This window comes from Seriola dumerili, unplaced genomic scaffold (assembly GCF_002260705.1).
Source record: "Seriola dumerili isolate Sdu_G_001 unplaced genomic scaffold, Sdu_1.0 BDQW01000230.1, whole genome shotgun sequence".
NCBI classification, from domain to species: domain Eukaryota; kingdom Metazoa; phylum Chordata; class Actinopteri; order Carangiformes; family Carangidae; genus Seriola; species Seriola dumerili.
Genome location: NW_019174485.1, coordinates 2,727,050 through 2,738,727, shown reverse-complemented (window position 1 = coordinate 2,738,727; position 11,678 = coordinate 2,727,050). Strand labels below are relative to the sequence as shown.

The window sequence follows — 11,678 nt, the reverse complement described above, 5'->3', positions numbered from 1 at the left end:
CAAGCCAATGTTTCTTATTTACCATGTTTATTTTATCATTAGTAAGAAGCTGTTCGCTTTTAATGCAAACATAACAATTGCCTTTATATTGGGCTTGTACAGAAGAACTTACACCTTTTGTTTTTCACAATATATTAAATTGATTTATTGGATAGACACTGTGCAGACTTATAAACAGGACATGAGTGTTAACATGGTGGTAGATGCATACAGTGACAGGAAAGATAAAATGTGTACTTCACCTTTAGTTTAGTCAGTAAATAAGTAAATAAAGTAGTTACTAGACACATACAAGGTGTAAACTGCTGGATTTTTTTTTTGCCCCAAATGAGGCTTCACCATGTGACGTTAGAATCAAAATATTAAGTTACAGTTTTACAGTTTTAGTTAGTTGTCAGAATTCACTCTTTCAACCTTTCCCCTAATGTTCTTCAGTTCCCTTGTTTTGTTTTACTTTCATTACTTTATGTGACATGGATTGAGTTGTTCTGCGCAGTCAGCACTGGGGTGCTCATTCGAGTAGTTCGGGTTAAATTCCCTTTCTTGCTTTAAATGAGGAGATACAGTGTGAGCAGCAGGGTGCCCTGATCTCGACCAGGAAACTCGTCTCCCTCTGCCTTACACCCGAGGCTTGTATGTGAGCTGGTCTGACTAAAACAAACAACACTGTATTGTCTTTGTATCTGTATTTCTGGCAATAAACCAGCAACGCCTCTTCTAAACCTTTCATCATTTAATTTCCATGGAGCAGACACACATGAAATGCAAATGTGAAAGGGCAAAACGCTGCTTTCTCAGTGTCAGGTAGAGGGTACAGTGGATGCCAATGAATATGAGAGCTCCGGCCAATTACTGCCTGATCACTACATCAGCCACAAGAGGGAGCTGCGGAGCAGAACAAGACACTCTCATATTGCAAGATTTACTGTATTTCAAGGGGCTTCAACTGGCCCCCTGGTGGGCTGTGCAGGTATTACAGTCCCTGACCATGCATTCAATAATGTAGTTTGACTATTTTTTATTTAAGTAAATAGTTTAAACACATTTCCATGTATTAATTATTGTTTGTGAATAATCAAATTCATGTAAATATATAAAACTTAGAAAAGCCAAGGAGATTTTCAGGATTAAAATAGGTTAGTGCCCGTCTGGCTTATCCTCTGTATCCTGTGTTGTGCTAATGTTGACATGACATCCATACTCATAATGTACAGATTCGCTGACAAAAATATTAGTTTACTGACCAATGATAAGCTTTATTGAAAGTCTTGGTGAAAATCAACAGTATCAAAAGTGTCTGTGTAACAGGTAAGGAAAAAAAAAACTCATCTCAACCCATTTTCTCACACCCCACACCAGCGGTCCCCAGCTTGAATGGCGGTGCCTGGATCATAATCAGTTGAAAACCCTCTATTCAAGAATTTGATAACAAATATCCCGTATACAAAGTTAAGGCTGTTCAACACCCATGAGTTTCAACTGAATGTGCCGCAATCACAACAAAGTGCTTCAGTCAGAATAATGAAACTGCACTTTTGTCATTTTTATAATTCAGTATCACATTATATTTCCTCACTGAAAAGTTCATAACAGTTGCAACAACATTAATATGTTTTACAGAAAAAGATGCGAATAGAAATGATGTTTGACTGCCTGTGAAATGTAATGAAGACAGACCAGGTGTATGCAGATTTACGGTGGTGGTTTATTGACCAACTGATCCTACGCTAGTGTGAAGTATCAAGTTTGTGTCTGCTTCACAACCTTTTATTATTTAATCAGATACTGCGATTAAACTTTTTGGATACTTGAATATTGAAAAAGTAGTAAACACAATTCAATGATGCTTTACAAGGTATTGTGGGTAGTTACCAATGAAAAAGTAAGTGGGGAAATCAGGAACTATTTCTAATTAATAAATCATCAACTGAATTTCCACAAATATAGCCTATTATACTTTATAATGATCAGTTATTGAAGAAAAAGATAAGTTTGATCTAAGTTATAACTTAGTTACATAATGATCAGCATCAATCTACTGACTCTGAATCAGCTGCTGAAATGAAACCAATAAGCAGCAACTTCCTCCTTTACAGTGTTTATTTTTGTGGTAAAGTGGCACACCATTACCCAAGTGTCTGATTACTTTATGTCACTTATTACATTTCTGTGCCTCAATAAGGAAAGTAGAGCATTAAGCAGGATTCGTATTGATTATATTCAGAGCACATTAAGGCAATATTCTTATATTTATATGTCACATTATTAGTTACACAAACATATTACATGTAAGCTATAGCTAACTCTAAATTGTGCCAAACAACAGTTCATACTGAGTCATGCTTAAGTGATAAATTGAAAGCTGATGACCATTTCCCTTTAGGAAAAAATGTAAATCCTTCACCGCATGTTCCACTGGAAACAAACATTAAAAGAGTGACTATATCACGCTTCCCCAGGCATTGTGCATGTAGAATAGAGAGGAGTCCTACTGATAGAGGAGTAGTCACAGACCGAGGAGCCATTTTTATCTGCGTCGGGAAGTGTGTTTCGATCTGTTGACACTGTGACAGAGTCACTCTTGAAGTTTATACTGGAATAGTGGAGCTGGTCTGTGGGAGGGTTCCACTCCTGTACCTCCTCATAATCATGATCTCCATGATTTCCCTGGGGAGGAGAAGGTGAGCGCTGTGACAGATGCAGGTGCTTTAGACATATGCAAACTTATAAACACAGAAACAGACACAGGCACACACCTCTGTGTTTTGTCCATCGTTCATCCTCAGCTCTGATGATCCCCCTGAAGCACAACATGCGAAGATAAAAAAAAAAAAAAAATTGCTTAGATGTAAACGAAAAGGATATTTCTGTATCTGCATTCAGAGTTACGCCTCACACTGAAAATCATGTGCAAGGTAAACGTTTCACTTCAGACTGAAAAATCTTTGCCGCCTTCATTCAGTCACTCAGTAGATCTGTTTCGTAATCAGATGTTACCTGTAATGAACTTTACTTTGATTGGCCACGAACAATGTTTTTGCATGTCAAAGGGGAACTCAAGACCAGAAGAGCAAACGTACTTCATGTATTTCTATGTTTGCTCTTCTTGTCTTGTGTCCCCCTGGGTAGTTATGGGGTTTTGCATGCTAGCATTGACGCCACATTTCCATCCCTCACCTTGTGTCCTGGGGAGGAGTTTGTGTCTGTACAGGATTAGTACAATCACAACTACCACTGCCATTGCCACACACGCTACCGCCGGGCCAATCACACCTGCAACTGAGAGACAACAGCAGGGACATTTGAGGAATACATGCAGTCAGCAGAGTTTCATTGTGTCATTGTCCTCAGGATTCATGCTTAAAGAGGAGGATGTGTTTAGCGTGTGTTTGTGATATGAATGATCAGCAAAGTGATAAGGTCACCAGAGTTTGAATAGCCATCATGGAAGTTTGTTTCAACAGGTGTTGCTGTTGTTGTTGGCTGAGTTGAAAGGCAGGTTCTGGTTTTGTTTTGTTTTGTGGGTGTGTCAGCTGTGGGGAGAAGAGTGAAAAGCTAGAAGTTAGGGAAGTGAAGAAAGGCATAAAGTAAATGAATGCATACATGAAAAAGAAACACACACACACACACACACACACACACACACACACACACATTTGTTGATGACAGATGTTTTTAATGCAGGAAGCTTGTCTCACTCCGTCCACCATTTACTTAACTTCATGTTCCTGGGTTCCTGGTTTTAGGTCTTTCTCTCATTATTTGTGGAAGAAGTACTCAGAGTAATTAAGTAAAATTAGCAATACAGAAAAAAATTGTCCTTTCCAAATAAAAGTCCTGCAGTCAAACCCTTACTTAAGTGAAGCAAAGTATCAAAAGTATGAGAGCATAAAGGTGCTATGAAGCAGAATGGCCCATGTAAAATGTTATATTTGAATATATTATTTTAAGATTTTCATGACACAAACTCCATTTTTGATACTATTTATGGTCACTCACTCCTGATTCAAATTTCTAATATTAATCCTCTACTGGCAGTTTTATCTGTAACAGTTTGTGATTATATTGTTTGTTTTGTTTGTTGTTTTTGTGTGTGAACCCCAGGAAGACTAGCGACCACTGTGTGGGAACCAACAAAAGAAATAAAGAAGTAAATAAAGTGTGTTTAGTATGTTCAATTGTAATTTGAAAAGTAATCACAGCTGTGAATAAATGTAGGGTAGGTATGTGAGTATGAAATACTCAAGTGAAATACAAGTATCTCCGGAACAAACGTGTTTTGATCAAATGATTTTACTTGGTACAAAATCAAGAATCTGGGTTAGTGTTATGGTCTATAATACTAATGTTCACAGAGTACTTACCAACAGAAAGGTGGATTTTGGTGTAAGTAGCAGGGTGCCCTTTTCTCTCAGAGCCACACCAGTACGTTCCAGAGTCGGCTGTGCACAGATTGTTGATGTACACGTAGAAGTACTTAATTCTTTGGTTATCCCTTATATCATACCTGCCTTTAACTACATTTCTTTCCGTTTCTGTTGTGTGTATTAACTCCTCACAGTTCGAAGGATTCTCCCCCTTGCACAAGTATTTTGTATTGCTCTTCTGGCTGTCTGGATAGTGACAAGTAAGTTGTGCATTTTCCCCAGTACGATAAGATTTTACCTCCGGTTCAATGTCATTCCAGGCTGAAAAACAGGAAAAACATATATTTATAAACTTGCGTTATGTTGGTTAGTTTTGAAACAGGATGATTGAAAGCAGATCAATACTACTCAAAATATGGAGATGGATGTTTAAACATGCAATGGGATCGTCATTATCAACTGTTTCCGCAGCACACTGGTATCTTCCAGCATCGTCCTTGGTCAGCATGGAAATGATCAGAGTGTAGACTCCTTGCGCTTCGTAATCTAAAATAGAAAACCTGTCTAGCTTTGTGTGATCGAAAGTGTGTTGATATTAAATTTGTGCAAGCAAAGTTTTCATGTTCTCTGCAGAAGTGTGGATATGTGCAGTTGATTGTAACAGACCCTCCGAGATCTGCTTCACCGGTGTGCTGTCACCTACCAGAGAGTTGAAAGCGTGACTGAGCATGAACTGCAGGCTGAGCTTTTCACTTGAGGTAGCACAACTTTATATAAATCTAACTGTCTTTACATTCCAATACCTGAAGGTTAAAGTCCAACTAAAGCCTGTCCACACCACACACAGTAGTTTGCTGGACTATCATGCACACAGAATCTGTCGTTGTCAGTAGACACATATTCAGTTCTCTTTTTTTTTTTTTTTTTACTTAATATGCCCCATTACATGTAAAGGCCACATATTCAAAAGCTCTGCTTATGCAGAGCAATGGCTGGTTTGATCACACAACCCACAAACTGGCTGAACATAGTGTGTTGATGTATAAAGTAGCAGAAAATAGAAATGCTCAAAATACAAAGTACAAATACCTCAACACCGTGTTCTTAGTTACTTTCTTATTTCATTTTTACATCCAACAAACTAGCATGTCTCTGTGCATTATTCTTTATATCTTTGTTACACTTACAGTTAGTGTTGACATGTTCTCCTTCATTCCCTGCCACAGACAGTAAACTGACACTAGCTGTCATAAAAAAACACAAGAAAAAGTTATTTCATCCTAATGCAGTCAACAAAATAAATTTCACTCATCAAAGCCACAAACAGAAGAATAATATTACCTGTCATTAAGTAGATGACGGCTTTCAGTGACATTTTCATCGTCTCAGTCCAGCTTTTTCCAGATTACTACTGTAAATATATCAAATATTACGCCGAGTTGTGAAATGATTGCACTCTACTCAGTGCTTCCTGCTTTATTCTCTCGGTATCTGCTTTTTGTTCTAAGGATATAACTTTAAACATTTGCATTTAGAAATGAGGATGTGAGCCTTTTTGTGCTGCAAGAAAGTGTGAAACAGAGACAAGGATAGAGATGAGAGGGCGAAATAGAGTGAAAGTGTTGATGCATATTCAGAGTAATTTATCATCTGCTGCATCTCATGATCGTCTGTTTAGATGTAAACATTTTTACCTCACTGAACAATGTCCACAGGGTCCCTCTTATTTTAATGATCATCAGTCATTATAATACCAGCTATTTATATCTACACTGTAGGTATTCTGGATGATCTATCCATTAATGATGATGATTAATGTAGTCTTTCCAGAAAAACTCATGGCTGTGTCTGTGCCTGCTCATCTCTGTGGCCTCATCCGAGCGGACCGTCTCCACCTTGCATCGTGAAAACATGGCTACAGCAACACCATGACCCAGAAGAGACTGACTCACCTCTCCCTGATGCATGTGCACGCTGACACTTTGAAGTCATTGGACATCCATGCCCTGATGAGAGACTTTCCACGACACCTGAGCACAAGGCCACATCTGGATTATTATACCTACTGGCAGTGTTGTGCCAGTTCACACTTTAAAAGAACTAGCTCAAAGTTCAGTTCATACAGATTAAAGTTATTTTTATTGAATCTATGGGCAGAGCGGGAACGTGTGGACAGGGCAGAGAAACGCTAATGTACATATACAGTGATCCACGCAACACAGATGCAAATCCAAATGGCAGAAAGCGTTCTTTCAGAACATGTATGTGCCAGGTAAGCAATATTCAAGTGAGTGGACGCCATCTTTGCTTCTACAATACATTAATGAGATGTACCTGTGGCTAACGTGTGCATGACAGCCTATAACTAAACACTGACATATATTATTACCTTATAAAGTTGATAGGCCAACGTGCCAGCAAACAGTTGTTCTTTCACACATTCAGAGGACACAAAGCCCCATTATCAATCATATGGAGTTGTGTACGAAATTCATTCTCTTTTCACTCTTTGTTTGGTCAAACTCTTGATGCAAATATGCATCTTTTTAACTGCTGAATACTCCACTATGTTTAGCAGCTTTGTAAAGCTTTTCACTTAAAAGCTCTGCTGTGGTCGGACATCGCGATCAGACCGGTTAGAGTGAACCAAAACAGTTGCAACAATGAGCTGAAAGACTCCCAACCACTTCTTAGTGTGAGCTGAGAGATATTGTGGGTTTGTAACTTTGAGTGACAGTTTTTATGCACAGGTTTGTGAATCATTGTTAATATGAAAATATATACTGTTGTTCTCGCTGTTTTTAGCTGATTCCTGGTGATGGTTGAAATAGCAGGGTGTGAAAGGTGGAGCTTTCAAACAAAGACAGGAAGGCGGAGTTCAGGCAAGAAGAACGAATACAATTGCAGCGAAAGAGAGGATAGCTAACTCTGACATACCTTTGCAGCCTTTGAGCTTGATTTCTGTTGTAGGATCAAATTTGTATGAGCATTTTGTGTCATCCCTTTATTCATATCATTGGTTTTAATGAGATCTTTGCTTTTACCATAGTCACCCTTATTTAGCAAATTATCCATACTCTGAGTTATGTAAGCAGGAGCTGAGAATCAGTCCTACCTCCTGGGCTGATAGATGTGTCAGTTGCTTGAAGACAGGTGAACTCATGTGCTGCATTTTTATAGTGCTTAAACCTGATTGGTGTGTCTACAATTAAGCAATTATGTGTTTTTTGCGCACCTGATGGCTGTGTTTGACCAACTGGCTCATAGGTGTGGTAATTTGACAGTCAGTGCTTTGGAATTGTAAGGAAGTGACATCATGATATACTTCTGTGTCTAAAGTATACAAGTGTGTTTAGTGTTTTGCAAAAAGTGTGAGGCTGACATTGTGCTTATAGTGGTGCAAATGTGGGCCGATGTTTTGCTCGGTGAGTGTCAGGTTTTGATAATTGTGTAATACTTTTGATTGTAGTGTTTATGCAATCGAAAAAAAACTGTAATTCTTTTCAAAAAACACTACTGCAGCCCCACAGTGCCTCAGGGAGTTCTGATGTTTATTTTAAAGTGTGGGAAGGTTAAGTTTGATTTCGGACTCCGATCACTGAGAACTTTATATGAACCTCTTCCTCAAATCATGTTCTCAGATTCTATCTCTCTCTATTTGTGCGTGCGTGCGTGTGTGTGAGGGTGTGTGTGTGTGTGTGTGTGTGTGTGTGTGTGTGTGTGTGTGTGTGTGTGTGTGTGTGTGTGTACTTAATGCAAGTATATGGTGGGAGTAAAAAGTTTTACTTTTTCACTATAATCAATCACAGACACTCATGAAAAATACAAAAATACCCAGGGGAAAAAAATCTCTATATTTACAATTTTATTTTATTTCGGTAAAATCTAAAATCTACTGGACATGATGTATAATCTTCATAAATTATTTTTTTAAAGGGGTTATTTACCTCTTTCTCATATATCTGTCCTGTATGAACTAATCAATTAAGTCAGAATTATTAAAATAATTCATATAAAACAACCTCTGAATTTAGTCTTAGAAACACATGTGAGCGGTGGGTACAGTATTTGCTGTTTAGCATAACATAGCTGCACATAACTGAAGATGATCAAACCTCAGTTCAGACATTACAAAAGACTGCTGATTCATCCGTTGACATGGCTGCAATGGTGGAGTATGTGACTTCTGCAGGGCGGGGTGTAGCAGTGCTGCAGTCTGTGTGTTTGTTGAAGCTGATGGTGGAGTAAAAGAGGCCGACTGGTTGATTCTGGACGTCTGACGAAATGGAAGGACTGTCCGTACGGTCTCTGCTCGCATCTTGGTGCTGAGCGGCTGACGACGAAGTGATGATATGTTGTGCATCTTGATTCAGACCGGACGGTGTGGCGTAGACTGTGTCATGGTCCTTTCCTGTATTGAGAGCGAAGATACATTGACAAAGTTTTAAATCCCCTAGAAATGAAAACTATATTTATCTCTTTGACTTCCTGAAGAACAATCAATATTTGTATTGCTGTAATTCTTCATTAAAAGCTGCAAACAATAAATGTCAAATGAGTGAAGAACAACAATAAAAATACAATATACTTCTATCTATTTGATGACATTGCATAATTTTTGCATTATATCCTTCCTCAACATTTAGTTTCAAACAGTCAAGTCAAAAATAGGCCAAAAACCACATAGTTTTTATTTTTATGGGAAAATCTGTCCAACACATGAGACACTGTATCCTAGGATGCTCGATTCGAAAGAGGAAAAACTCCCTCAAAAGATCCTTTAACTGGGAAAAAAAATGGAAGAAAGCCCAGGAAGAGCAACAGAGGAGGGAGCGCTCTTCCAGGACAGACAGGCATGAGAGGGACGACTCCGAGTTCCAGTTAAGGTTGAGCATTGAGAACCGGTTCCAAATTAGAACCGGTTCCAAATTAGAACCGGTTCCAAACTTCAGATTTCAAAAGAATCATTAAGAAATGTTTCGGTTCCTTTTTGATGGCATTAGTTTCGGTTTCAGTACCAGGTCACGCTTAGCCTATCAGTATGGTAGGTGGCAAACTTATTTCGTGCAAGGGAGGCTGCGCTACTAACATGGTGAAACACCTTTGCAAGCATGGTGTGCAAATTAACGAAGTGAACGGTTTTTGGCCCGTTGTGCCGTTCTCTCTTTCCCTCTCCACTACTTTACTGTCACAGCACACTATTGTCACAGGGTTCGAGTTTTGTATATTTGTCCCTCGGTTCGGTTGCGATTGTACTCATTGTGTACAACTCTGAGATATTTGTAGTTTAATTGTAATTTAATTTCATGTTACTTTTACTCCTCTACGTTTGATGTATTATAATAAATTAAGCTATGCAGCAGTATTTATCACTATCTTTGAGTCCAGTGTCCACTTCTTAAAATACATCTTTGGGTGGTTGTTTCTAACGGTTGCTAAGTTGATGCCATGGATGTCTAAGGTAGTTGTTAGAGCATTATGAGGTGGCTGGCAGGTGCTCGCTATAATTTTCAGGCCTCCGTGTTACTCTGGGGCACCATTTCTACGGTGTTTGGTATGGCTGTTGTGGTGATTCTGGGTGTTTTCGACCAATTGGTGCTTGAAATTGCCATCATATTCTGAAAATACTCTTAAATAAGTTGGTTTGTCTTATACCAGAAGAGGCGTCTCTGTTTCGATATCTGAAGAATATCAGCAGTACCATCGCCAGAGCCAGTACAACCACCCCGAGACCTGCTCCGATGTACACCAGCTTCCCTGAAAAACAGACACCATCACATGTCAGTGATGATGTATCGCTCAGGACTTTGTCTCTCACACACAAACATATCTACACACACCCAGACATTGCCTTACTAGGATGTGAAGCATTTGTATTAATTGCCTCACCTGAATTTAATTGTAGCAAGTCATTGCTCTTTCCTCCCCCTGAAAGAAAGAAAAAAGAAAGATAGAATTATGTTAATTTTATTCCTTGTCGTGTCTCTCAGTGTTGCAGTGTTGTGAAATACTGGCTACATGTTGATGAGAAGGAAATCACCCAAAAAAAACAAATTTTGTAAGTGATGAAGCATAAAAACATCATAAAAGCTATTCATGTACAGTACTGAATCGACTCACCCTTTATGACTGTGAGGATTACTTCATTGTACGTGTCAAAACCAACTCTTTCTATTCCACACCAGTAAATTCCCGCGTCATCCTGTGTCAGTCGAGAGATGGTCACAAAGAATGTGTTTCCTTCATCTTTAATACTGTATTTACTCCATGAATCTTTATTCTGTTCTCTGCTAGTTATTAGGACGTCTTCATCGTTACACGCTCCCTTGCAGAAATATTTGATGTTGGAAAATGCGTTTCCATGAGAGCACTCTATTGTGATATCCTTGTGAAGCACTCCTGTTAGTGACATCGCTTCAGCCTCCCATAATCCTGCACAGAACACACACAGCAACAAAAGTCAGATCTTCATTCAGTTTTCAATCAGCTGCTGAATGCATTTGTTGTTACTGCGTATTTTCTGTAAATTCTCCCGATAGACCTCGTTCTGTAAAGACGTTTTTGTTTGTTTCATTTGGATATTTTAGAGAGACGCTAAGAGGTAAAGCTATGTATATTTCACAGAAAAAGCAGATGTTAGAGAAGTTGGAAAAAATTATCAGAATTTTAAGCGTTACCTTTTGTTTTATTTTTTTATTTTTTTGTTTTTTTTTGTTTTTATTTTTTTAATCTTTTTGTGCCTTGGGAACTTCTGCTTTAAAGGTGCACTCTGTTACTTTCCCTGTTACAAAATAACCTCCTTCCAGCTCACTCAAATTGTTTTACAAGTCAACACAGTTTATGGTTGTGGCTAAAAAAACAACAGCAAGCCAGTAGGAAATACAAGGAGCTGGGAGGCACTGCGGGTCCCCCTAATAAAAACAGGAAGGTGAGTTAAAAAGTTGACCAGAGAAAGGTACCAACCAAAAAGACACCAAACACAGACAGAGGGAGAGGACAGAAGAGGACAGAAGAGTAAATTTCAGTAAACATACCTCCCTCAAGAAAGACCAAAATGATGAAAATCATCTCCGTGCTACTCATAGGATTCATGCGTTTTTCACTCTTTCCTTTGTCTTTTCTTATCTCAATTCTAATTTCACATCCAAATAAACGACAACACTGCATTTGCTGCATAGGTTCCTCTTTTTTGTTGCACTTCCTATGTTTAGTCAGCTTCCTCTCGCTCCAAAACCACTTCGAACATGTGAGAAGCATCAAAACGTCTCACCCATTCACTGTGTCACAGTGAATGTTTAAAACGTAATGGGA

The 11,678-nt window shown here is 38.7% G+C and overlaps 2 protein-coding genes across 3 annotated transcripts; both read right to left on the bottom strand.

Moving 5' to 3' along the window:
* Positions 1–1,152: 1,152 nt before the first annotated feature.
* On the bottom strand, positions 1,153–5,820 carry LOC111229353 (CMRF35-like molecule 1). Of its 2 annotated transcripts, none has more exons than XM_022755644.1 (7): positions 5,709–5,820; positions 5,555–5,611; positions 4,365–4,688; positions 3,426–3,533; positions 3,178–3,279; positions 2,757–2,800; positions 1,153–2,667 (listed from the first exon to the last, which is right to left on the bottom strand). In XM_022755644.1, exons 1-7 carry the CDS (start codon positions 5,746–5,748, stop codon positions 2,446–2,448), a joined length of 897 nt encoding a protein of 298 aa, XP_022611365.1. In that variant the 5' UTR covers positions 5,749–5,820; the 3' UTR covers positions 1,153–2,445. The 2 variants fall into 2 exon arrangements, with proteins under 2 accessions (XP_022611365.1, XP_022611366.1); XM_022755645.1 differs by having other exon boundaries at positions 3,178–3,273.
* A 2,322-nt stretch (positions 5,821–8,142) lies between these two features.
* On the bottom strand, positions 8,143–11,644 carry LOC111229435. The gene is made up of 5 exons (XM_022755766.1): positions 11,402–11,644; positions 10,488–10,799; positions 10,257–10,295; positions 10,023–10,124; positions 8,143–8,778 (listed from the first exon to the last, which is right to left on the bottom strand). Exons 1-5 carry the CDS (start codon positions 11,622–11,624, stop codon positions 8,489–8,491), a joined length of 966 nt encoding a protein of 321 aa, XP_022611487.1. The 5' UTR covers positions 11,625–11,644; the 3' UTR covers positions 8,143–8,488.
* Positions 11,645–11,678: the final 34 nt, after the last annotated feature.

Excerpts from the sequence above, each read along its gene's own strand:
- LOC111229353 (XM_022755644.1), bottom strand. The coding sequence starts at position 5,748 with ATGAAAATGTCACTGAAAGCCGTCATCTACTTAATGACAG. Across the intron at positions 3,534-4,364 it reads CAAAATCCACCTTTCTGTTG|CTGACACACCCACAAAACAA; the intron begins GTAAGTACTCTG and ends TTCTCCCCACAG. Across the intron at positions 3,280-3,425 it reads TGATGGCTATTCAAACTCTG|TTGCAGGTGTGATTGGCCCG; the intron begins GTGACCTTATCA and ends GTTGTCTCTCAG.
- LOC111229435 (XM_022755766.1), bottom strand. The coding sequence starts at position 11,624 with ATGCTTCTCACATGTTCGAAGTGGTTTTGGAGCGAGAGGAAGCTGACT. Across the intron at positions 10,800-11,401 it reads TTTGGTCTTTCTTGAGGGAG|GATTATGGGAGGCTGAAGCG; the intron begins GTATGTTTACTG and ends TGTTCTGTGCAG. Across the intron at positions 10,296-10,487 it reads AATCCTCACAGTCATAAAGG|GGGGAGGAAAGAGCAATGAC; the intron begins GTGAGTCGATTC and ends TCTTTCTTTCAG.